This window comes from Zalophus californianus, chromosome 1, assembly GCF_009762305.2.
Source record: "Zalophus californianus isolate mZalCal1 chromosome 1, mZalCal1.pri.v2, whole genome shotgun sequence".
In the NCBI taxonomy this organism is placed as follows: domain Eukaryota; kingdom Metazoa; phylum Chordata; class Mammalia; order Carnivora; family Otariidae; genus Zalophus; species Zalophus californianus.
This window is the reverse complement of record NC_045595.1, coordinates 33,035,832-33,060,453: the sequence shown is the minus strand read 5'-3', so window position 1 is coordinate 33,060,453 and position 24,622 is coordinate 33,035,832. Positions and strand designations below refer to the sequence as shown.

Here is a 24,622-nt window from a genome sequence, read left to right as displayed (position 1 = left end):
TCTTGTTAAGAGTAGTAAGACATAGCTCCTGAGAGCTGGGGTTTGGGATCAAAGAAGTCATGAGGGAGAAGCCTTCTCTCCGCCACACCCCCCCTGCCGCGCCTCCCCCCCCCCCCCACCGCTCAACTTCATCAGCCCCCTTCATAGCTTTCTTTGATGAGGACAGGTAATGATTTATTCACCCCCTGGTGGAGAGCTCTGGAGAGTCACCTGTTCCCTCCCCCCACCAGTTTGTTTCCCCACCCCAGTGTTTTCCTTGCACACAGGGCCTTTCACTGCTCTGTGGCCATAAGATCCTGGGTTCAAATCTTGCCTTTACCATTTACCAGTTGTATAGTTTTTGGCAAGTCACCAAATCTCTATGTGTATGTTTTCTTATCTGTGTGGTGGGGATGATAATGGTACTTACTAGATAAGGTTGTTACAAGGATTAAATGAGCCAATGCATATAAAGTATAAGTATTAGCCTAAATACAGATTTTTATTATGAACAAAAATTTTTTTAAAGATTTTTTTATTTGAGAAAGAAAGAGAGCTTGAGCGGGGGGAGGGGGCAGAGGGAGAAGGAGAGAGAAAATCTCAAGCAGCCTCCCTGCTGAGCACGGAGCCCTATGTGGGGCTCCATTCCAGGGCCCTGAGGTCATGACCTGAGCCAAAATCAAGAGTTGGACGTTTAACCCACTGAGCCACACAGGTGCTCCTATGAACAAAAATTTTAAATACCTGAAATTTGCTAAGGATTTTGTATCCTTGCATAGGAATTGATTTATTATCTCATAAGGATTCTGTGATATACATGTTAGGAGTTAGTTGGACAGTTATGTAGTCAGGGTCAGGGTCCCCAAACAAGAAAATATGGAGTCAGGACAGCTCAAATAAAACAGCACTAACATCCTGTTCCGCAGCTGACAGGACATGAAATGACAGACAGAAATGACTTCTGCAAAACGTCCTGAAATAAGACAGTTAACCACACAGCATTTGTCAATATCGTGGGCAAGGGGCAGTTATGACATAAGCCGCCAGGTGTCAGCAAATAAAAGACCATCCGCACAGAGACAACAACCTAATCTACGGGACCAAAGCCCTGACTGGCACAGCTCAGCACACCCTGATTGATTAAGATAGTTCTGCAAAAGAGCTCATGAAACCCCCTAAACTTAGAAACTCCGAGGGCAACCCACTCAGGCCCCCCTCCCTCTCCGGAAGCTTTATACTCTTACTCAATAAACTTTGCCTTGCTGCCCACCACTCTTCATCTGGTCCACCTCTTCATTCTTCGAAGTGGCGTGACCAAGAACCACAGGCAGGAAGGGGACAAAAATCCTGTAACATACAGTCTTGCAATAGTCACCCTCCCTGTTTTACAGGTGAGGGCGTTGAGTGCATTAAAAGGGATTTCCTAAGGTCAGTAACAAAATTTAATTTAGTGGCAGAGCTGGAACCAGAACCTGATTCTCCTTCTACTGAGTTCCTTCCTCTTGAAAAATTGCTGCCTTTGTTTATTATGAGGAGTCAGTCAGTTGCTTGCCAGAGGCTTCCATAAGCAAATATATATCCTTTTGCTGTTTCATAATGTGATGTACTCAGCAGTCTGCAGGGGCCCCATTCATCCTTGGCATCGTGTGGATCTCCTTGAAAGGTGACCTGTTGAGACTTCTAATAACAAAGGACACCTGGCCTCCAGGAAAAGGATGCACGGATAATTTGAACAGTTGCTATTGAGCTGTCTTCATCTTGGTGATTCACCTGGATCAGACACTCGAAACCTGTTTCTCTTCGTCCTGAATCACAGTTGTAGAGAGTAAAGCTAGAAGTCAGGTCACGAAAACCAGATCAGATGCTTCCCATCTCTGGTATCTAGGCCACTTTTTCAAACCATCAGCACAGTGGGACAAACGCCAAGTCCTTATTTATTCCCAGGGTTTTAGGTGTGATTCTTCAATGAGATTCCTGTGCCTCTGTCACATGGTGTTCCTGTATGCAAGATGGAACCTGAAAGGATCTTCTGATACCAAGCATGTGAGTTGTTGATGGCATGACGGCGATTGTCTTTACACACCTGCTGTTGAGCAGCTTGGCAATATTCCATTCAAGACATAGTTACTGAGTATTCTTTGTTATGATCAGGATAGAAAGATGAGGGACACCTGGGTGGCTCGGTCGGTTAAGCATCCTATTTTAGCTCAGGGTGCTGGGATCGAGTCCCACATCGGGCTCCCTGCTCAGTGGAGAGTCTGCTTCTCCCTCTCCCTCTGCTCTGCCCCCCTGCTCATGCTTGCTTTCTCTCTCTCAAATAAATAAATAAAATCTTTTTTAAAAAGGTAGAAAGATAAGGGTAGTATTTCTAACCTTTGCTATGATGGTTTAAAGATTCAGAGGGAGGGAATGCCCAATTAGTCAAAATGGTGCTTCTCAAAAGGATCAATTTGCATTGATCTGTGTATTAAGGTTTTCCAGAGAAGCAGAACAGGTGGGGGTAGGGGAGGAGGAGAGTATGTGGGGGGAGAGAGAGAGAGAGAGAGAGAATGTTCTTTGTTACAGGAATTGGCTCATGCATGCAATTATGGAGGACTAGAAGTCCTATAGTCTGCCCTTGGCATACTGGAGAATTAGGAACACTTGTGGTGTGATTCCACCTGAGTCCAAAGGTCTGGGAACCAGAGTAGCCAAAGCTGTAAGTCCTGGTCTGACTCTGAAAGCCCAGACACTGGAACCCCTACCACCCCATAGTCTGAAGGCAAGAGAAGATGGATGTCTCATCTCCTGCAGAGTAAATTTGCCCCTCCTCTGCCTTCTTGTTCTAGTTAGACCCCCAGTAGATTGAATGATGCCCACCTACACTTGGTGAGGGTAGTCTTCTTCATGCTAATCTCTTCAGGAATCACTCTCACAGACACAGCCAGAGGTAATGTTTTACTCTAGGTAACGAGGCATTTTTTAACCCAGTCAGGTTGACAAAAACAACCCTCATACCGTGTGTGACCTTCCTTCCTCACGAAGCCTTCCTTTGAAGTGAAGGAGTGAGTGGCAATTTGTAAAGCATTAAATAATGTGTCAACAGCTTCAACATTTGGGTTCCTGTCCTCCTAGGATTATTAGGTTGCCCTTCTTTATTTCTTATTTTACAATGTCCTACAGGGATGATATCAGCCAGGTCCCTTTTATAAGTAGGCATCAAGTTGGATTGGACACAGACCGAATCAGATACTGGGCTCTTTGAAGACAACTTTGTTCTGTTGAAGACACAGCCCAATTAGTGTGTGTGTGTGTGTGTGTGTGTGTGTGTGTGTGTGTGTGTGTGTGTGTGTGTGTGTGTGTGTTGCTCACTGACAGTTTCATTCCTATGACCATTCCATTTCTGAATCCACTAGATGTCACATCTGAGACCACCAGTCTTTTGCGTCTTTATCCCCTCCTTCCACTATTTTCTGATCTCCCCCTGCCCTCCAAACTCACACACCAAGTAAGAGCCACAGAATACTTGCATCCCTTCCCAAGCCTCCATGACTGCCTCATTCAAGTGTCCCCTCCTGTCACATTTTTTTTCTTTTGGTAGGTCCCTCTGATAAGAGCACCCAGCGCCGTCTTTAGTTTCTCCTTCATATCCTTTATTGTTCTTCCCCCACAAACTTTAAGCTTCCTCAGGGTCTTGCTCACCCCCATCCCCTGACCCCATCTAGCACTTTAGAAAATAATTGTCAGGAGAATGAAAGACTTACAAGCATGCATTAGAAAGTACTGGCCTGGGGTGGGGGTAGGGGTGGGGGGGGTGGAGGTAATTCTAACAAACTCTGCTCTCACCCAAGCATCAGGGTACTGTCATCTGTGATGTACATACTTAGCAATTCCTTGGCACATATTAAGTGCTCAATAAATAGCAGCTGTTAATATTTTTGTTCTTTATTCCTTAATCAAGAGATACTTTGAGTAGTCCTATACTATCGCCTAACCTTAGTGTGCTTCCTCATTCTCTTTCCCAAGGAATGTAGATTTGAAAGGACACGAAGAAGAAGCCAGGTGGATTTGTTTTAAACGTATGCACGTTCTTTCATGAGAAAAGGTCTGTTTGACTTCTGTCCCCAGATCTTTTTGAATAGTTCGTATTGGTGATTCAAAAGCTTCAGTGAAAGTGAGTGTTTTTTATTTAAACATCCTGGAAGATCACATGGCATACACATTCTAGCGATGTTTGGGTGCCTATTGCCATATTTAAGGCATGATAGAAAAATTGCTTGTTTTCGAGTCTATCAAACATGTAAAGCTGTGGGGCGCCTGGGTGGCTCAGTCGTTAAGCGTCTGCCTTCGGCTCAGGTCATGATCCCAGAGTCCTGGGATCGAGCCCCACATCGGGCTCCCTGCTCAGCAGGAGGCCTGTTTCTCCCTCTCCCACTCCCCCTGCTTGTATTCCCTCTTTCACTGTCTCTCTCTCTCTGTCAAATGAATAAATAAAATCTTAAAAAAAACAAACAAACATGTAAGGCTGTGGTTTGCATTCGTGGATATGTTGTTTCTAAATCTGAGGCGTGAAGAGATTCACATCCTTGTGATTGGTCTGTCTCCCTTCATGATTGTTGGGTCATATGGTGAGTTTATGTTTCATTTTGTAACAAAATGCCAAAACTCTTTTCCCAAGGGGGTACCCTGTTGCAACCTTACCAACAGTGTGTGAAAGTTCTAGTAGCTCCATACTTTTGCCAGCTTTTGGTATTGTAAGATATTTAAAAACTATTCTAATCATTGTGTAGCAGTTAAGCATTTCTTTTTTACATGAATATAGTTACATTAAAAAACAAACAAACAAAACAACAGTTTGATTTGAAGGGAAAATGTTGAGTAAATAGTACTGCTCGTCCCGAAATATGGCCAAACTTGTGTGAGTAAGTGACTGAGTGAATTTGTAGGAATAATACATTCAACTGTGCTCCATCTCCATTAGCTGAAAAAATGAACAGCATGAGCCTGTTCTGGATATCTAATGAATTTCAAGCAATGCACGTAATTGCTTTATTACACAGAATGATCCTCCCTTAACATTGGAGGTAGTTGAAGGGACTATAATTTTTTGAGGTCTCGTTACTAGATTTTGATAAGCAGGACCCAGATTAATTTCACAGCAGGTGAAACCATTGACTATTAACAATTTAATCTTAGTAGGGTAATGATTCTTCTATTAGCAATCTGGCCTTGAGACCTTTTGGACAGGTGCTGAGTGACAGCTTGCCCGAAAGCCTCATGGCGCTGGAAATACATAGCAGGAGGAACCGGCATGTTGTGTCCCATCCCTAAGATTTTGTTTGCTGCCTCAATTGGATATTTCAAGAGAATTTTCAGATTAAGAAGAGAGAGCTAATGAGCTCCAAATCCAGTTCCTTTTCTATAGCCATGATTTGTAGAGTTGATAAGGAAGGTCACTTTCTGATTTCCTCAGCAAGGGTCACTCAAGCCAGGTACACTAAAAGTTTATGAACCATAAAAGGTGCATAAGAAGCAAGCAGCCACTCAAGCTTTAAAAGGCGAACTTTGGGGGGCATTGCTAATTCATACTGAGACATTCAGTAGGGCGTAGCTCAAATTAATTTGTTAAGTTATGATCTGGTGGTGGAAAGGGTTGGCAGTATTGACTACCCTGGTGAAATCTTGTAGGCATTTTATACACTGAAAAAGGACTCTGTTTAAATGATGAACAGATTGAGGGTTTTTTTTAAAAAAATATTTATTTATTTGAAAAAGTGAGAAAGAGTGCATGAGCAAAGTGGGGGTGAGGGGCAGAGGGAGAGGGAAAGAGAGAATCCTCAAGCAGACTCCCCACTGAAGGCAGAGACTGATGCAGGCCTCGATCCCAGGACCCTGAGATGATGCCCTGAGCTGAAATCGAGAGTCAGCTGCTTAACCCACTGAGCCACCCAAGCACCCCAGATAGAGGTTTAAGGAGTAAAATCAGGCAGAAAAATAGTATCACCTTCTCAACTTTATAGGTAATATATTTCTTTTTTTTTTTAAGATTTATTTAGAAAGAGTGTGGGTGGGGGGAGGGGCAGAAGGGGAGAAAGAGAGAATGGGAATCCCTCTAACAGACTCCCCGCTGAGCTTGGAACCCAACACGGTCTTGATCCCAGGACCCAGAGATCATGACCTGAGCTGAAATCAGGAGTCAGATGCTTAACCGACTGCCACCCAGGCTCCCCTATATGTAGTATATATTTCTATTCATTAGCTGAAGGCAAGTGTTGACGTCAACACTGGCTTTCTATGACATGGGAAACCTCGAACGTGGTGTTTGTTTGATTCACAAGGAGCCTATATTCGTTTGCATGTTTTTGCAAGGACTAAGTTAATATGGAAGATATTTGATTAGGATACCCAAGAATCAAATTGTTCAAGATTCCAGAAATAATCATTTTATTCAATTTATAAAATGCCAGAACAACTACATACCCATTTGTACAATTCAGAGTCTGAGAGTTTTTTAAAGAAACAATCATTTTGTCTCTTGCCATTTCTGAACCTACCCCTCTGAGGTTACCTCTGCTAAGGATTTAATATTACTCCGCCCACTTAACTATTTAATAACTTAAAAAAAACATGTAGCATCCATAGGGCTTCCTTTTCTGTTTTTCAATAAAATGCAGCCATATTTTACATATTATATTGTTCAGGTTTACATAGTAACTTGTTTGTATCACTCAACCGAACATCATAGACATTCCTTCTGGTAACTGTGTGTAGATCACACCGTTCTTTACATAGTTAAAAAATTTTCCTGAGGGTGAATCTACCATATTTCATTCAGTCATTCCCATATGTATGGGCACTTAGTTTTTCATTTTGGAAGACTGCTTTTGTTTTGTTTTTGCTACAAATCCTGTTGCCACAAATATCTAAAGAGATTTTTTTTCCAAGAGACCATAGCTCTGCTCAGTTTACTTGTTACATGGCCTTGGGCACTTACTTTCCTTCTTAATTGTGCACATGACCTTGAGCAGTTACTCTCCTTCTCTCTCAGCTTCCTCATCAATAAAATGAGTATAGTAACAGTCCTTACTTTTACATTTCTTCTGGCAATGAAATACAGTAGTATTGATTTAGCGCTTAACACCTTGCCTGGGACATAAGTAAGTATCGAATAAATGGATGCTCTTCATCCTTTCCTGCTGTTTGATCATCTCTCACTCCTGTTTTTTGTTTGTGTGTTTGTTGGTTTTTTAAAGGCAAGGAGGTGAGCACTGTGCATATTTGCTTAAAGCTAATAACTTAGATATTGTTGGCACGATTTCTGGCTAGACAAGCAGAAGGCAGTGTTGTAGGCTGTAGAAAAACCCCGGTTTGTCAGCCCGGTGATTATTTTTTTTTAATATGCTGTCCCTGAGGAACATGATAGAATTTGTTTTACTTCTCTTCTGCCAGGAAGTAACCCTTCTGGCTTTGTTAGAAGCGTGGTTTGTAATAATTGTACCCACCCCAGATGGCTCCTGAAAACCCTTTGAAATGCCATCTGCCAGGCGTGTGTCCAGCCGGCAGCCTGTCATTCGGCTAGAAGAAAAGAGGAGGCGGGGTCCCCTCCCCTGCCCTTTTCTCCCTCGCGTCACTGAAGGGAGCCTGGTCATGTTGGCCCAGACCCAGGGCGGGTTGCTCCGAGGGTAACTGGGAGTAAACCTCCTGCTGGCCTGCAGAGTAGAAAGGTTTTGTCTGGGTAATAAACCCTGAAGGTTTTGTGGGTGGAGACTAACCCGCCCCCCACTCCTTCCCCTGCAGGTCCAAGGCCACCAAACATATTTATTTACGTGGGAAAATGGTATCTCTGAGTTTCATTTTTTCTTCTAAAATGTAGCATTTTTTAAGTTAATTTTTTTAAAGAATTTTATTTATTTGATGGGGGAGAGCACAGAGGGAGAAACAGACTCCTGGCCGAGCAGAGAGCCCGATGTGTGGGGCTCGACCCCAGGACCCTGAAATCATGACCCGAGCCAAAGGCAGACACCTTAACCAACTGAGCCACCCAGGCGCCCCAATTTAGCCTCATCTCTTGGGGAGTGGGGCATGGGATGGGGCGATAAATGAAGCTAATGGAATTTGGGTATGGAGGCTGGGGATGAGAGTTGCCCTGTAGATCACATTTAGGACAGACCCCTTCACAGCAAGTTTCAGAGTTTCTCTTCTTGCCCCACATTGGGATTTCCCAGTATGCTGTATACTGTGGTTTCCCAGGAGCAAGCTAAATGGCTTTTTTCCCTTGGCTCCAGGACATCACACCCTCTTTCTTGGCTCCTGCCTTGCTGACTGCTACCTCTTAGTCTCCTTTGGGGGTCTTCCTTGTTTTCTCCGTTGCTAAAAATTACGGGGTTTTAGTGTTCAATCAACTTTTTGGCTTCTTTTTGTACAATCTCTGCTCCCCCTGCCCCCTGTTATCTCTGTCTCTTGCCTTCAGATGCCAGTGGTTTACTCATCGCTATCAATTTTACGTCCCAACCTGCACTCTGATCTTCAGACTTAACCTGCTCAGCTGTGCACAGCCCTCCACATCTAGGTGTCTAATAGGCATCTCAGACTTCACATGTCTCAAAGTGAACTCTTACTGTTTTTCCCCTAAGAACCACTTCCTCCCCTGTCTTCCTTGATTTTTGTAAAGGACACAAGGCCATTTGCCCATTTGCCCAGGACAAAGAATGGGATGTCAGTCTTTATCACTCTGTTTTTCTTACATACTCCATTCACTCCCATCAACAAGCTCTGTCTTCAAAATGCAGACCTCCTGTGGCTTAATGAGTTTGATATGTCCGTCCTGTGGACTGTCCCACAGCTATTTGCAATATTCACAACGTAGGCTGGAAATCTGACTGCTTCTCACTAGCTCCACCCTACTCTTCTTGTCCGTGACCTGATTTTCTCTCCCGTGGACCCTGTAGTAACCACCTCACTGGTCTCACTGCTTCTGTTCGTGCCCACATCCCCCCTACTCTGCCCAAAGCCTGTTCTCTGTCAAGCTCAATGATCTTTTTAAAAGGAAGCCTAGCACCACCCTGCTGAAAACCCTCCAGTGGCTTCTCATCTTCCTTAGAATAAGAAAGGAAGTGTTTGCTGTGGCTTTTTTTTTTTTTTTTTTTGATTTGTTTTTTTTTTATTTGAGACGGAGAGAATGAGAGAGAGAGAGAGAGCACATGAGAGGGGGGAGGGTCAGAGGGAGAAGCAGACTCTCTGCCGAGCAGGGAGCCCGATGCGGGACTCGATCCAGGGACTCCTGGATCATGACCTGAGCCGAAGGCAGTCGCTTAACCAACTGAGCCACCGAGGCGCCCTGCTGTGGCTTTTTTAACTAACCCTTTTCCATTACTCTGTCACCATTACTCTGGTCTTTTTTGCCCTTCCCCTCACCTACCAAGGCTCTGCCTGCATCAAAGCCCTGGCCCCTTCCCCCTGCCTGGAACGCTTTCCCATCACCTCGGCAGGGCTCTCCATTTGGGTGGCACCTCCTTAGCCAGGCTTTCCCTAATCCCCATCTAAAATAGCTTCCCTCCTCCCTAGCGTGCTTCCTTCTTCCAAGATACTTTTAAACCCTTTAACCTACATTGCTCTGAGACTCTTTAACCTGTTTCCTATGGAAGATTATTTCCATCTGAAATTTTGTTTTATTCCCATACACATTTGTTTTCTGTCTTTCACAGTAAAATATAAATTTCACAAAGGTAGGGGCTTTGTCTTGTTCACCAGGGTTCCCCCAGTGCCTGAACTGGTGCCCAGCATGAGTTGGGACCTCAATAAATAGATTAAAAAAAATGAAACCTAGTGAGAGATGTAAGGGGAGATATATATATGTGTATTTTTATATATATATATAGAGAGAGAGAGAGCGTTTGAACTATAGCATTCTTTCAACTCATTTCCTCCTAATGATAACAAACTATCATATGTGCTGATGATTATTAAGCTATATGTCTTCTAAAAGGTTTATTTCATTCAGTACACACAACAAATCTATAGTGTAGGTACCATTATTATCCCTGTGTCATAGATGAGGAAACCAAGTAATAACGGAAGCTAAGGAACATGCCTAAGACCACAAGTGGGGAAGAGTGGCAAGCCTTGAACTTACCATTCCCACTGCAGGAACCTGCTCGGCAACAGTATATGGTATTCTCTATGTTTCTGGAGTACCTACTTATGTGCCTGACATTGGAGATCTCAATTTAAAAATTGTAAGCTACCTGAAAGGGCTTGTCATCATCTGTCAGGGGAGCCCGAAATGGGAATAAATCAAGAAATAGTACAAGAGTAGACTTCTGGACACAAACAGGCTTCTTTACCAGAAAGTTCCAGCATGTGGGACCTGCTAAGCAAACATGTGCAATACAACCATACTGTGGAGAGTTTGCGGCTATTTAAAACACTCCAATTTCAGATATTAGAAAAATCGGGCTCGTTTACAATGTATTTATCCTAAGTTAAATATGCAGCAAGTGTTGAGGGTTTTTGTTTTGTTTTTTTACTTAAGAGAAATTCCCGATGGCCCCTGTAGGCGTGTGGATATGATCATTCTCATAGGGCAAGTGATGAGAGAACATTAGAGCCACAAGGTACATACTTTGAATTGCTTTAAAGTTTCTAGGATTAGGTGGAAATCCTTGCTTATTAAGTTCCTAGGAATACAGAAAAAAAAAAATCCCTGCTTATTAAATAGGAAAATATCAACTTTAGAGTACGACAGGTAACCGTGTCTTGCAAAATGAGTGAAGTTGATCCTATCACCTAACTTGAGTGTAAAAGCAGAAATCCGGTATTTTGCTCTTTTTTTGGTCTTTTCTAGTATTTGACAGGGGTTCCTAGTATACACTACATAATTGCTTCTTGGTTTGCCTTCTTTTCTCGGTTTGTGTGTAAATCACATTCCTTCCACATTGCTTCTACAGTTTTGGTTGAGATGAGGCTAAAATGATAGGTCTAGAGCCTCGCACCTGAGCTGGGTGACTCGAATCCTCTAGAGACCCTCTATTGTTCATAAGAAGAATTGTTGTATTTATTAGTCATGGAGAGAATGACCATATTCAAGGGGAGAATTTTCTAGCAAATTCAGTGCCCCTTCTCTCCCACCAGAACTTACGGGTGGCCTCTTTTCATCAAACATATTAATTACATGGACAGCAGCAGCATTTTAATCCCTGGGAGATATCCAACCACCGATCTTGGGCAATTGCATTTCTCTAGTGATGTGTTTATGCAGTGGATGTCATTTTCTTCAAAGGGCTTATTACATTGGAACTTGCCGGATATACTTCGGAACACAGGAATCTTGAGGCCGGTGTTAAAAATATAAACCCCTTAGGCTGTGAGCTTAAGGTGGATAACTTTTTAGTATCTACTGGAGTCCTAGCAGCTGCTGATTGTGCATGTTGTCCGTCTAAAATCCAGTTTGCCTTTTTCATTCAGTGCATTTTAAGAAATGATAAAAACTCACCCCACGCTACCCAGCTGTGCTCAGTTTGCTCTTTCTCCCATTTGAAGGTCCCAAGCAGGAGCGGATGGAAGTGAGGATGCTGTACTGTTAGAAAGAAGTTGTCTTTCCTAGGTCCCTGTCTGGGCAGATGGGTCGGCATGCTTAGGCACTCCAGCCTACAAAACAGGTTATTCTAATTACAGCCGAATGGGGAGCTTCCTGTTTTCATTGACTGATGGTGTCTTGCGCATTTGTCTTGTTGGCTGCAGGCACAACCCGGTCTCCCAGAGAAGGAGAAGTGCCTGGCGTGGACTATAACTTTCTGACTGTGAAGGAGTTCTTGGACCTCGAGCAGAGCGGGACCCTTCTGGAAGTCGGCACCTATGAAGGTGAGCATTATCTGTGTGAGGGTGGTGAGCCTGCCTCTCTCCCGGGCACATCAGAGGATCGGGAACCATCCAGGCAAGAGTGTTTTGTGAACTAATGAAGTCTAATCAACTATAGGAGATTCACCTTAATATGATTGATAAAATTTATGGAGTAAGGCTTTGTGGAGCTCTTTAAAAATAGTTTCGGGGCTTTTTTTTTTTTTCTCCAAGAGGTTTCTCCTTTATTAATTGAAGACTGTGTGTGTGTGTGTATTGTTATTGTTGTTGTTTAATATGGGCTTGCGTGGTATTAGAAAAAAGAGGGGAAGGAATCATGGTCAGTTACAAAATGTGACCTTACAAGTGTTGTTTTAATCTTGAAGGAATAGAATGTCATTTTTTTTTTACCACTAATCGATTTTTAATGTATTTTTGGAGTAGATAATACATGTATATGGCTCTTGAAGCAAAATATCTCAAAAGTATTAAATAAGTAATCTCTTTCATATACCTATCTTTATCTGCCTAATTTCATATTCTCCTTTCTCTTCATGTTACATCCCATGCCATTAGAGTTTGATTACCCTTCTGAAATTTCTTTAAATACAAGGACACATGTGCCACGTGTGTATATAAACATATGTGTTCTCTGCATGTGTTCTTACTTCTTCCCTATTTTATACAGAAGGTAATATACAATACATGCTGTTTGGTACCTTGGTCTTTTAACGGTATGTCTTATAGTTCTTTGCAGTTTTAGTAATAGAGCACTTATTGTTTTGTTTTTTAAGCGGCTGTGTAATCTCTTTGTATCAGCACGGCATGATTTATTTAACTAGTTCCCTTTGGATAAATATTTTTAATATCTCAAAGCACTATAGCATTGAATAACATGGGCATAAATCATTTCCCACAAGCAAAACTATGTCTATAGGATGAGATCCACAGATGGGATAGCAAGGTCAAAGCCAAATGTAGGGGAAAAATTCAAAGTACATTTTCTGAAAACAATATTGTAGCTAGATTGCTCTTTTGAGTGTTATAATTTGAGACAGAAGAGCATAATATGATACTATTAACTAGGTCAGATTATTAACTTGGTCAAATTATTATGTGTATGTCTTTATAGTCTTTTAAAATTTGGATTTATTTGGTGATCACAGGGGCATTCTCAAGAGTAGACTTAAAAACAAAACATACGTAGAACGTAGACTGTTATTTTATTAGGGATATTATAGCTTTGATATGATAATAACCCCTGTTCCAGGCAGTGACTAACAGTTAAGTAATGGTCATGGATCTTAGGTATGCTGATTATGGTTTGATATTCTTTGGAGAGGGGGGAGGGGAAGAGCATTATCTTTGTACCCCCAGCTCATTTCCAAATTGTGAATATACACTGGGTTGTGTTCAGATGTTAATCAAATTTCTGATTGTGAATTCAGGAGTATTTCCCTTGAGTATGTTGCTAATTATCCATTGTCTCAGTTTCCTTGAAGTGTTGCAATATGACTGGTGGTTGGGGTAGTGGGAGGGGATCTGAGAAAACCCAAAGCAAGGATAATTCACTAAAGCCTAGGAGTGAGGTGAGGGAAGGAGGCGAAGTGGATGTACCAGGAGCTTCTTCAAGGTTGTCTTGCAAATGTGAATCTAGTTAAAAACTCAAGTGGCCCAGAATAGGGCAAATGTGAATCATCTTTCATTTTCAGAAAGTGAATCGTCCTTATATGAAATCCGTTGTTATGCCCATCTGGGGAGCTTGAATCCCCTAATGTAAAAAAAAACAAAAACAAAACAACAAACTTCCATTGGCATTTTTGGAAAGGTTGAGGGTGGGAGTGGTTGTGCAATGCCAAAGGGCATATGTTGAATTGGAAGAACAAAGCATGTGGTGTAGACAGCAACTTGTCTGGGAAACAAGGAAGATAAACTCATTTTCTCCAGTTGTTTATATTACAGATGACATATAGGTGGAGTCACTTTGTTTCCCATTTAATGGTATCGCTTTAGCAGAGGTAACTATTATCACGGAATTTTCAGATGGGTTTGCTGAGACCAAGTAGCATTTAGGAGCATGTTCAAGGTTGTATCGCTGGTGCTGGAATGCTGGAACCCAGAACCAAACCCAGCTCAGTTTGACTTTCAGAGCCTCACACTCTTGCCCAAATAACCCAAGAAGAATATCCTGGATGTAACTAAAAAGTCATAGAAATAACTCATCCGTACTTTCACTTAACTTCCTGGTGGGTAGCAACAGGGAAACGTTTTTCAGAGAGTGCCTGATCATCTCATATAAAACTGTTTTTCTGTGAATGTTGCTCCGTTGTTTTGGAGTTGCCATTTTCTCATGGCCAGCATTAATCCATTCCATTTTTCAGCCATTTGATTGTTCAGTGTTTGTCAGCCTTTGACCTTTTAGCTGTATAATTTCCCTACCATAGGAGACAGTTCATAATTTTTTGGAACCCACTGAAGTGTATTATGTCGACTCTTAGAAGCTGGAAGCAAAATGGAATTTTTATTAAATGCCAGATGCTGTCACAGGAATCAACGCTGGATAGATCTTTAGAGAACTCCCTCTGTCCTTGCCTCCCTTGGACGGGCCCCAACCACGGTTGTCTGTTGGACACTAACAAGCGTGCAGGCCGGGCTACCGCCCTGCTTGAGATGAAATCTCAGCCCCTCTGCTGTGGAGCTGTGTGCCCTCCGGCAAGTTGCTTAATGCTCCATGTCTCCATTTTCCTTTTGGTAAAATGAGGATAATAATAGTGCTTCCTCATAGGTAGGATTAAATGAGACAATAATTGGAGAGGGCTGAGCACAGTGTCTGACACATGTAAGCTCTCAATCAGTGTTAGCTCTTACATTTACACACATGACTGATCCGAAATTGCCACCCTGGTGGATTCCCTCCCCCTTCTACTAGTCAGTAAACCAGTGCATTTGCCAGTAAAACATCTTTATTTACTTTCCCAGGTACTCACCATCTTTTTTCCTGCTCAGATTTTTGTCTCTTGGCCTGTCCTGGTTCCAGAGAGGAAAAATCTAGCACAAGGACACAAAACTTTTTTTTTTAAGTTTATTAATTTTTTTTAGTAATCTCTACACCCACCGTGGGGCTCATACTCATGACCCTGAGATGAAGAGTTGCATGCTCTGAGTGAGCCAGCCAGGTACCCCCACAACACACTCTTTAATGCAAGCCACTTTGATCATTCTGAGTAAAAGTAATAAATGTACATGATGGAATCCTTACTATCGTGAAGAATGTAAACATGTTTAAATCCGGGTTGCTTCCCTTCCTCCCCATAGGGAGCCACAGTGAAAGGATCTAGTGCAGAGATTCAGAAAATGTACACACACAGGGCATGCGCCTATGGACTCTCGTTCATTTCCCTCTATTCTTGCCCTTCCTACTTCACGTGTCTTGGAAATCTTTCCATATTACCCCATGCAGTTCTAACTTGCTCTTTTAAAATGCTGTGAAGTATCCCAGCGTATGCTGACCAGTCTCCTGCAGGTGCACATTTAGGATGTTACCCGCCCCTACCCCCATTTTTGGTGCTTTGTAAACATGGCAGCAGTGAGCATCCCTGCACAGATATCTTGCTAACACTGTTCTGAATATGGCTGTACCGTAAGTTTCCAGTGGTGTGGTGTTCAAGCAAGCCCATCTACACATACACAGTTCAATTCAACAAGTATTTATTGAGCATTTGCTTTGCATCAGATGTTGTTCCATAGCATGAGGTGTGATGTACAGGACAGAAAACCAAAGCAGCTCTGCCTTTGAAGATGCTTATGCTTTTTAGTTATTCATTTTTGCCAGTACTTGTCCAGCCTGCACTATGTGCTGGCTGCTCTTCAAAGTATGTTATAGGCAGCAGCTCACTTAATTACCCACCAATCCTGTGAGGTAGGTGCAGTTGATTCCCCATTTTACAGAAGAAGAGCATGAGGCCCAGAGAGGCCAGTTATCTTTTCTAAGTTCACATGGTGAGCCAGGAGTAGAGCTGGGATCCAAACCCGGGCTGCCTGGCCGCACAGTCTGTCCTCTGCAGCCCGTCAGTGTTGTGAAGCAAATTAAACAGTTTCAAGAGAAGTGATGTGTGTTCCGAGAAGGGAAACAGGGTGCTCCAGAAGCATACGGCAAGGGCACTACATCTCATCTCCCATCAGAGGAGACCCCTTGTGGAAGTGACAGTCAGAAGACCTCAGGGTTTCAAGTGAGAGACTCAGGGACAGTGCTTGAGTTTGGAAGTCAGCACCAGCCTCGAGGTCTGAATCCAGAGAGAGCAAGTGGGATGAACCGAGAGAAGGTCAGAACATTGGTTCTAGAGAAGGAGGGACAAAGAGCCATGCCCTGTTTCCTTTAGAACCAGTGCAATGCAATAGAACTTCCTTCACTGATGGAAACGTTCAGTATTCTCAGCTGCCCAACATGGCGGTCACTAGCCGCATGTGGTTATTGTGACTGAGAAACTGACTTAAATTTAGTTTAATTTAAACTAATTTAACTTTAAATAGTCACAGGTATCTGGTGGCTGCCATGTTTTACAGCACAGCCCTAGAATGAAAGCTTCTGCAGGGAAGGGTGAGCACCTACTCAAGAAGAGCCCTCCCTTCTCACTCAGCTGACTTCAGAGAGCTAAGCACATGTTTAAGAGTTAAGCTCCTTTAAAAAGGATAATTTCGAATCCTCCCGAAGAGCATGTTACTGCAGAGCAGGGGTGATCTTCTTTTGTGGATACATTCAGTGACATGTGAAATGGCAGGCAAGTAGAATGAAGCAATAAAACCTCAGGGCTGGGTGACTGTCAATATATGTTTGGGGTTTAAGAGTTGCAGGGTTGTAGGATTTTAAAGCTGGAAATGATACAGAACTGAGATCCAGGGAGAGACTGGTCTAAGACACTAAAAAGAATTGGGATAAAGCCTGGCCAAAAGCCCGTCACCCAAGTCATGTCACAGGCAGGACTGAGATGGCAGGACTGAGATGTCAGTATTTCCCATTCTGCTCCCTGGAAGTGGGTACCTCTTTTGTAGACTGTATGACTAGTTTGTTTCTTCAGTTGTTTATTAACATTAAAAATAAAATGCTTAGCAAAACCACATATGATCATTGCCCTCCTAGATCATAATAGTGCACAAGGCGCCGTATTCAAATAATCACAGAAATAAGTGTACAGTTGTGAGTGTGCTAGGGTCTATAGAGGAGACTGTAGGTTGGGGAGGTTTGATCTCTGTGGAGTTGGGAAAAGCTTTTCCTGTAGAAGTAGTAATTGGAGTGAGCTGTAATAGTAGCTGGAGTTAGATTGCTAGATTTAACAAATAAAAAAATAGAACATCTAGTTTTACATTTTATCTGGCAACCTCAGATGGAGTTAGCTTTGGACTGTGGTGGTGGTGTTAGTGATAAGTAGACTGAACCTTGAGATATTTATGTGATTAAAAAGCTGGACTTGGTGATGTGTCAGTTATCGTAAGAAGGAGCTAGAAGATGCAAGTGATGGTAGTCCTCCTGAAGTGACTCATAGTTTCTGTCTTACATGACTGGGTAGATGCTTGTACCAGTTGCTGACATAAAAAAACTTTGGAAAAGGTTGGCTTTGGTGGCAGGGCTAGGGGCTGCGTGATGAAACTTCCCATGTGCCACTAGCTATAATGCCGAGCATTGCATTTACCTCAACAGAGCAGAGGCCCTATCTGTCTATATGAGGAATCTAACTATTGTCCCTCACAAAGCATAGAAGTTATTAGTGGAGCTCATAATTGATCTCTGCTTTGCAATTTGAACCAACTCCTCATTCTGTCATTAGATAGATTTGACATCAAGGCCAAGAAAACAGAAATAAATGTGTCTTTCCCCCTTCGCTCAACTTCCTAATTGTGGCAAAGAACAAATTTATTTGATACGGTGCTTAAAATAAATCAACTGCACCATCTCTCTCGGCCTTGATTTTCTTTCTTTCTTCTTTTTTTCTTGTTGACATTTTCACTCAGCAAGACAGGTTGCTGCTTCAGCCAGCCCTTGGGACTTCTCTGGGAGAGAGTTTACAAGGGATGAACTATTCCGTGGGGGTGGTTCCAAACATGCCTGTTTTACAAATGCCTCTGGGTAGAAGAGGCTGATTATACACTTTAAGCATTGCAAAGATTTTCCCCCAGCATGGAAGTATGGTGCCAGTGTGACATTTCAAATCGAGTTATGGGTTGCATATTTCTGCATGTCAATGAGAGAGAGAGGGATGTCAGCATTCAATAATGTTATTGTTTTGCTTCCTAGAAGGTCTACAAGAAAGCACCTGCCAAAGGTATACTTTTGGGGGACACAGAGATAAAGCAGGGGTGAAGAGAGTTCTTGTTTGTCATTGAGGAAAACGAGACGTCTGGAGTCCTGTTCTTTGGCAGGCCTTGGAAGCCGTCTGTTGTGATAAGCTCTGTTGGCAAACTCCACCATGGAATGTTCTCTGTTGATAATGAAAGTAACCAAAGGGAATCTGTACTGCAATTGGCTGTTTCTCTGCATATGAAGATGAAGAGGCTGGTGCCACGGTAGTTTTGCTTCATTCCCTGCTTAGAGATCCTCAGAGATTCCTGGAGTTGACAACATAGATGTTGGGGACAGACAAATGTGTGTGTAAATGCCAGTCATCATTTACAGGTTGTGTGAATCTCGTCTTCATCTGAAAATGGTAATACTGATGTCTTTTTTTATAGGATTATTAATAAAGATTAGCATAAGTGAATGTATGGGTAGTGACATGGTAGGTGCACAATAAAGGTAAATTTTGGTCAGTGTTGTTCTTTAAGTATACATTTTGATACCAATACCCTCGTCAATATCTTAGAGCTTATATTGGCCTCCAACAGTAGGTGTCACTTAAGACTGCTGGGGTTCATTACATGCTAACATTGTTCCAAGCACAATGGTGAGTACTTTGTACACAGTATCTAATTTCATCTACACACAAAAAACCCTGCTAGATGAGTACTGTTCTTATCTTTATACCATGAGAACCGAGGCTGCAGAGAGAGAAGTCCCTTACCTTGCTCAGGGTCACAAAGCTATTAAATTATAGTACCCTCTTCGGTCTTATATTCAGAGCCAAATGGCAGTGGCAAGAACAAACATCTCATTATAGATCAGTGGCATATTGTCATTCTTTGCGTGCAAATCATGGTTCCGTAGGGTGGAGCAGGCAAAACAGGGAAGAGTAAAAAGAAAGTGATGGGTGTTTTTATGAATGATACCTTCATGTGCTGAGCAAGCAAGTGGAAAGTGAAATAGTGTGGATCTGAGGTCACTGAGATGTGACTGATGGCCTGGGAAGAGGCTGCCGTGAGTCATGCTATTACAAAGCAGATCCACAATAGAGGTGTGGAGGAGCATCCCAGCCTGGCATTCCTGTGTGCTGTCTCTACTTGTGTATTTACTCATTCTCAAAGAATTCCTAATGATGGGATGTGCTGGTGCTACAAATGGAGGGCCTGGAGATGCAGTGGTGTGTAAGAGCAGATATGGTCCCTGCGCTCGTGGCACTTGTGGTCTAGAGGTAAAGACAGATATTGGTGAATTCAACCGTATGATAATTACAACAAAGGGCATTGGGAAGGAGAGATACATGGTTCCCTGAGGACACTTAAGGGCAGCTTTGATCTAGTTGGGGGGTGGGGAGGGGAGTCAGAGATACAGTCGCTGTGGAGGTGGTGGTAATGGCATGACCCTGAGGCTACGCAAAAACAGATATGCTGGATGTCTGTGGCCTTATGTACCCTATGTACATCTGAGTTTTACACATAAGAAGAGTAAGACTTTTTTATCCTACCACATTCCCAAAGAATCAAACCTATTCTTTCTCCTTTGGGGGTGATATCGCCCCACTGAAGGCATATACTATAGATTTCCGGCCATTGATAGTCACTACCATCCTGTTCTGCTTATTTTCAAAAGCATGTTCTGTAGGAAGGAGGACAGACAAGTGCCCCCGCCCCCACCCACCTCCCACACAGAATTACACACTGGGGGCCAAAAGAACCTGAGTGCTACTTACGCTGGACCAGCCAATGACTCTTAAGTCTGGCATTTCTGCTACTCTTGGCCTCCGTGTTCCTCATCTACTAAAGAGGAATAATTTTCTCTGACCTGGTTCCCTCTGCTATCTATGCAGAGTATGGTCCAGTGCCCCTTGAGTCCTTCCTAGAAATTCAGAATCTCGGGCCCTTCCCTGACCCACTCAACCAGAATCTCCATGCAATAGGACTTTATGGTTTGCATGAAATTTAAGAAAACGGATGTATACCACACAGAGCATTTTGTGAAGATTGTGTTTTAGTCCCCTTTTTACATCTTATTTCTGGTGTGTAGCATAGTGCCTGACCAAAAAAAAAAAGGGGGGGGGGTTCTCTGTAGGGAAGTGAATTAATACTAAACTTGTACAAAGTGAGAGGCCATATAGATTTGATTCATTCTGGCTTAAAACTCAGGGTTACGGGGCGCCTGGGTGGCTCAGTTGGTTAAGCGACTGCCTTCGGCTCAGGTCATGATCCTGGAGTCCTGGGATCGAGTCCCACATCAGGCTCCCTGCTCAGCGGGGAAGCCTGCTTCTCCCTCTGACCCTCCCCCCTCTCATGTGCTCTCTCTTTCTCTCTCTCTCTCTCATTCTCTCTTTCAAATAAATAAATAAAAATCTTAAAAAAAAAAAAACTCAGGGTTACGGTCCTCCTTAAATATTTTATCAAGCTCTAAAAATTGATTTGCAGTCCCCATTAATTTTTAAACGCATGTCAGAAAATATTTTCTTAGGTTTGGTCATGGCCAAAGATTTTGCCTGTTAATTAAGGCTGGCAGCAGCTTCTTCTTCTTCTGTCTTCCCTTTGCCCTCTCCTCCCTCCCCAGCCACCATCCCTGTTAAGTTTTTTGGTAGAGCCAGTTTTGAAAATAGCAGCAAGACACACACACATTCCCACTTGGGAGGAAGCCTGGCCACCTCGGGAAGTGTGCGTTGGCTAACGTGGAGTCCATAGGACATTCGGGCTCGTGTCTCCTAGAAACTGTGAAGCCTACCAGGTGATAACCCAAATTAATTTTTTAATCACTTATAATTCTTCATATTATTTTTATTTAATACCATTGAGTGACCCACGTATTCCTCACAGGCAGTCTCTTGCACATACCCTCTGTAAGTTTGCGCTCTGCCGTGGCTAGGCATGGCCCGATGCTGACCAGCATGGAGACTTAATAAGGCAGACAGTTTGCCAGCAGTGGGGGAGTTGTAAGGGACATGCCCACAGGCCGGCCAGCTAGATTTCGAAAGTGAAGAGGGCGGGTTGAGGCAGTGGAACCCATGGTGACTGACCCATGGCAAGTGCACCACCCATCTTGTCCATCCTGTGGTGAAGACAACATGGGATTTCAGCATAACCCCACCCACCACAAGTCAGGGTACCCAAACCACATTCACCCAGAATCCCATCCCTAAGACCAATCTGTGAGTTACTGAGGCTGTTTTGAAGATTTAGATTTTCTTCCTTCCTTCCCGTGCCCAAGTCCCTTTGTATGTCCATGCTTTCACATTGCAGCAGCCTTAGGGGAGCTCTTCTTGACTGGGGCCAAGGTGTTGGCCTGGCAAGGACATGGACGCACCAAGGGTAGGAGAACAACTTCTCTGCAGACATCCTTAATTCAACGAGTGTGTTCCAGGTGAACTGGCTGTGGTCACACACTTGTCATCAACATTGCCTGGAAGAGACAGAGTCCAAGCGACCAGCGCTTACAGTTTATCATGCAGCACTTCTCAGTATATCCAGATTTTAATCAGAAACATTCCATTTTTCTATGTTCGTGAGTAATTCAAATGATTTTTTAGAATACAGAGGGGAAAACACAGATCTGTGAAGGAAAGTTGAACCCTCTGTAGTTAGAGAACTACTAGAAATAAGCTTTTCTGTAGCGTTTGCAGGCAATATGGGGAATAAGAAATGCTGGAGGGATTTGAATAATTACACCATTTCCCATTTATAACCCCTTATAATTTACAGGGTACCTTCCAGAAAGTTACATAATTTGATCTTCACAATAATCCTGTGCACTCACTAGTGTCACTCGGGTTGTCATTTCTGTCTCACAGAGGAAGTTTTAGACTGAAGGTCGAAACCTTGCCCAAGGTTCTTTGGTCATTGGCAGGCTCTGTTGCTTGTTCCTTTACAAGAGTAAATGAAGAGTATTCAGTTATCTTGTGGCCGGTACCTCAGACACATTGTCTCAATCCTTCCAACATGGTGGAATGAGCTCATTTGAAAGATTAGAAACAAACTGTCAACATAAGTAGCGTTTATCAAGGTTCAGTGTAGTGATAGATTTTAGTGTGGGTGAAAGGCTTTCAATGGACAATCCTGTTTTATCCTCAAAACAGGTGCTCTAGATAGAAATGAGGTATTCAGGAGAAGAAAGGGAAAAATGAAGGTGGGGGAGTCAGAGGGGGAGATGAACCATGAGAGACTATGGACTCTGGGAAACAAACTGAAGGTTTCAGAGGGAAGGGGTTGGAGGGATGGCTTAGCCCGGTGATGGGTATTAAGGAGGGCAAGTATTGTGGTGAGCGCTGGGTGTTACACAAACAATGAAGCATGGAACACTACATCAAAAACTAATGAAGTGCTGTATGGTGACTAACATAACATACTAAAATAAATAAAAATGCTGAATATTAAAAAAAAAAGAAATGAGGTATTCCTAGAATCCCAATTTTACAGAAGAGGACAAAGAGGGTTTTTTTGTTTGTTTGTTTGTTTAATGGTTAAATGCCTAGGATCCCAGAACCAGTTGGAATTTGAAGCCCAAACTGTCTCTTTACCACTTTGGTGTGCTGGGTACTGTTCATGCCTATATGTTAGGTTAACCTGAATGAGACTGCTGATACACAACAGTTTGTCTTCTACAATAGCCATTGCGTATGGTTCAGCCTAATAATATGTACTTTTTTTGTCTCCAGTCAATCTTAAACTAATTTTCAGAAACAGGAAACAACTATGAATAAGTGGATTGTTTGGGGGAGTTTATAGTTGCATTGAGAAATCTGCTAATCATTTATTAACTTAAGAAGGATTCCAAACTTGAAAACTGAGGAAAATCCATACATATTTGTCAAATTTAAGTAGAACTTTTCTTTTCCAAACATTTATTTTTGTTATAAACTGAGGATATCTAGGTTTTAATTGATTTTCAAGTGACAAGAGTTTCCTGAATGTTGCTTTAGTTTAATGGCACTGAAAGTGAGTGATAATGCTTGTATAATTATAAAATTATGAATAAAGGGACGTATCCTTTGGTCCCATATCTCAGTGGAGGGGTCTTACGTAGACATTGGTCTTTAACTTCCAACTCAAAAATACACATGAGATTCTTTGGTGGATTTGTGATCAGAAAGAGTTAGAATTAAATTCATTAGAGTTTGTCTCTGGTTTTTTTTTCCCTGTGAAGATGATTTTTTAAATAGCTGTTTTACTTACCTAAACCTCATTAATAGTCTTCAGTTCATGAACAAGTCAACGCTCTGGCCTCCTTTCAACTTCAACAAAGACATGGGATGTCCTAGATGAAACCTCTGTAGAAATGCAAGAAGAGTCTTGGATCATACGTGTGCTAATTCTTCCTTGCAACACATGTTAACAAACATACATGGGATGCCTTTCTTCAAGTTGGTAATATTCAGCACCTGTACCTTTAAGTTAGAAACCTGGCAAGTTTTTTGAAGAAATTGATACCATCATCTTTTGTAAAAGAACTATGATGATTGGGGCGCCTGAGTGGCTCGGTTGGGCCACCGCCTTCGGCTCAGGTCATGATCCCAGGGTCCTGGGATTGAGCCCCACATTGGGCTCCCTGCTCGGCCAGAAGCCTGCTTCTCCCTCTCCCACTCCCCCTGCTTCTGTTCCCTCTCATGCTGTCTCTCTCTCTCTCTGTCAATTAAATAAATAAATAAAATCTTAAAAAAAAAAAAAAAAAAGAACTATGATGATTGAGTTGAGTACAAGCCTCCAAAATGTGTTTTGTAGGTTTCGTTTGGGTGTCCTTCAAATCAAACATGGTACCCATTAGTCTACTGCAGGTTTTAACTTGTGTTGTCAGTTTCCCTGCTGACACACACTATCATGCCATTGTCAAAGGAAGTGGGAAGTGGGTGTGTATATTCATAAGTGTTGTGGTTCAAAAAGTATTTTAAAGAAATAATATTAATAAAAAAGAAATTTTAATTATAAAATAATAACGTGTCTCATGCAGAGCAAGGTGTTACTGTCTCCTTTTGCTTTTGTGCTTGTGTAATACAGGGTGCATTTTGTGTAATTAGACAGTGGGGTGAGTCCTTGGGAAAAAACAGTGTGTACAGGATTTGTTATTATGTATAAATTCTACTTCACTAAGCAAAGAATTACAAACCTTGCTTAGGATTTATTGAAAGACTCTGTAATTTATCTTTCTGGCCTTCCTTTAGAAGATGTGTGATGGTGAATAGATTAGTGGCATTCTAGTGCTGATGTTTTTTATCATGTAGTCACTGCATATTATTGATTATAAGCTATATTTTTCAAACTTTGGCTGTTCATGAATCACCTTTATGGTTTTGTCCATATCTGAACATATTATCTATTATTTATGTGAAATATTCTTTAAAATAACTTATTTTTTAACTTAAGTTTTCAAAAGGAAACTCTAATCACTGCTGTTACTATTATTTACTCAGTTAATTACTTTTTGTTATATATAGCTGCCTTTTAAAATTTTAAAAAGTCGCTTTAAAAATGTATTGCTTTTTCACTTAATTTT

General features: G+C 42.2%; 1 protein-coding gene across 14 annotated transcripts in view; it reads left to right on the top strand.

Moving 5' to 3' along the window:
* The window catches only part of MAGI1 (membrane associated guanylate kinase, WW and PDZ domain containing 1), a 612,287-nt gene that overhangs the window by 473,843 nt on the left and 113,822 nt on the right, over positions 1-24,622 (top strand). For all 14 annotated transcript variants that reach the window (XM_027583294.2, XM_027583286.2, XM_027583284.2 and 11 more), the window contains exon 3: positions 11,698-11,817. In XM_027583294.2, coding sequence (XP_027439095.1) covers positions 11,698-11,817 — 120 coding nt within the window. The remainder of the gene's footprint in view (positions 1-11,697; positions 11,818-24,622) is intronic.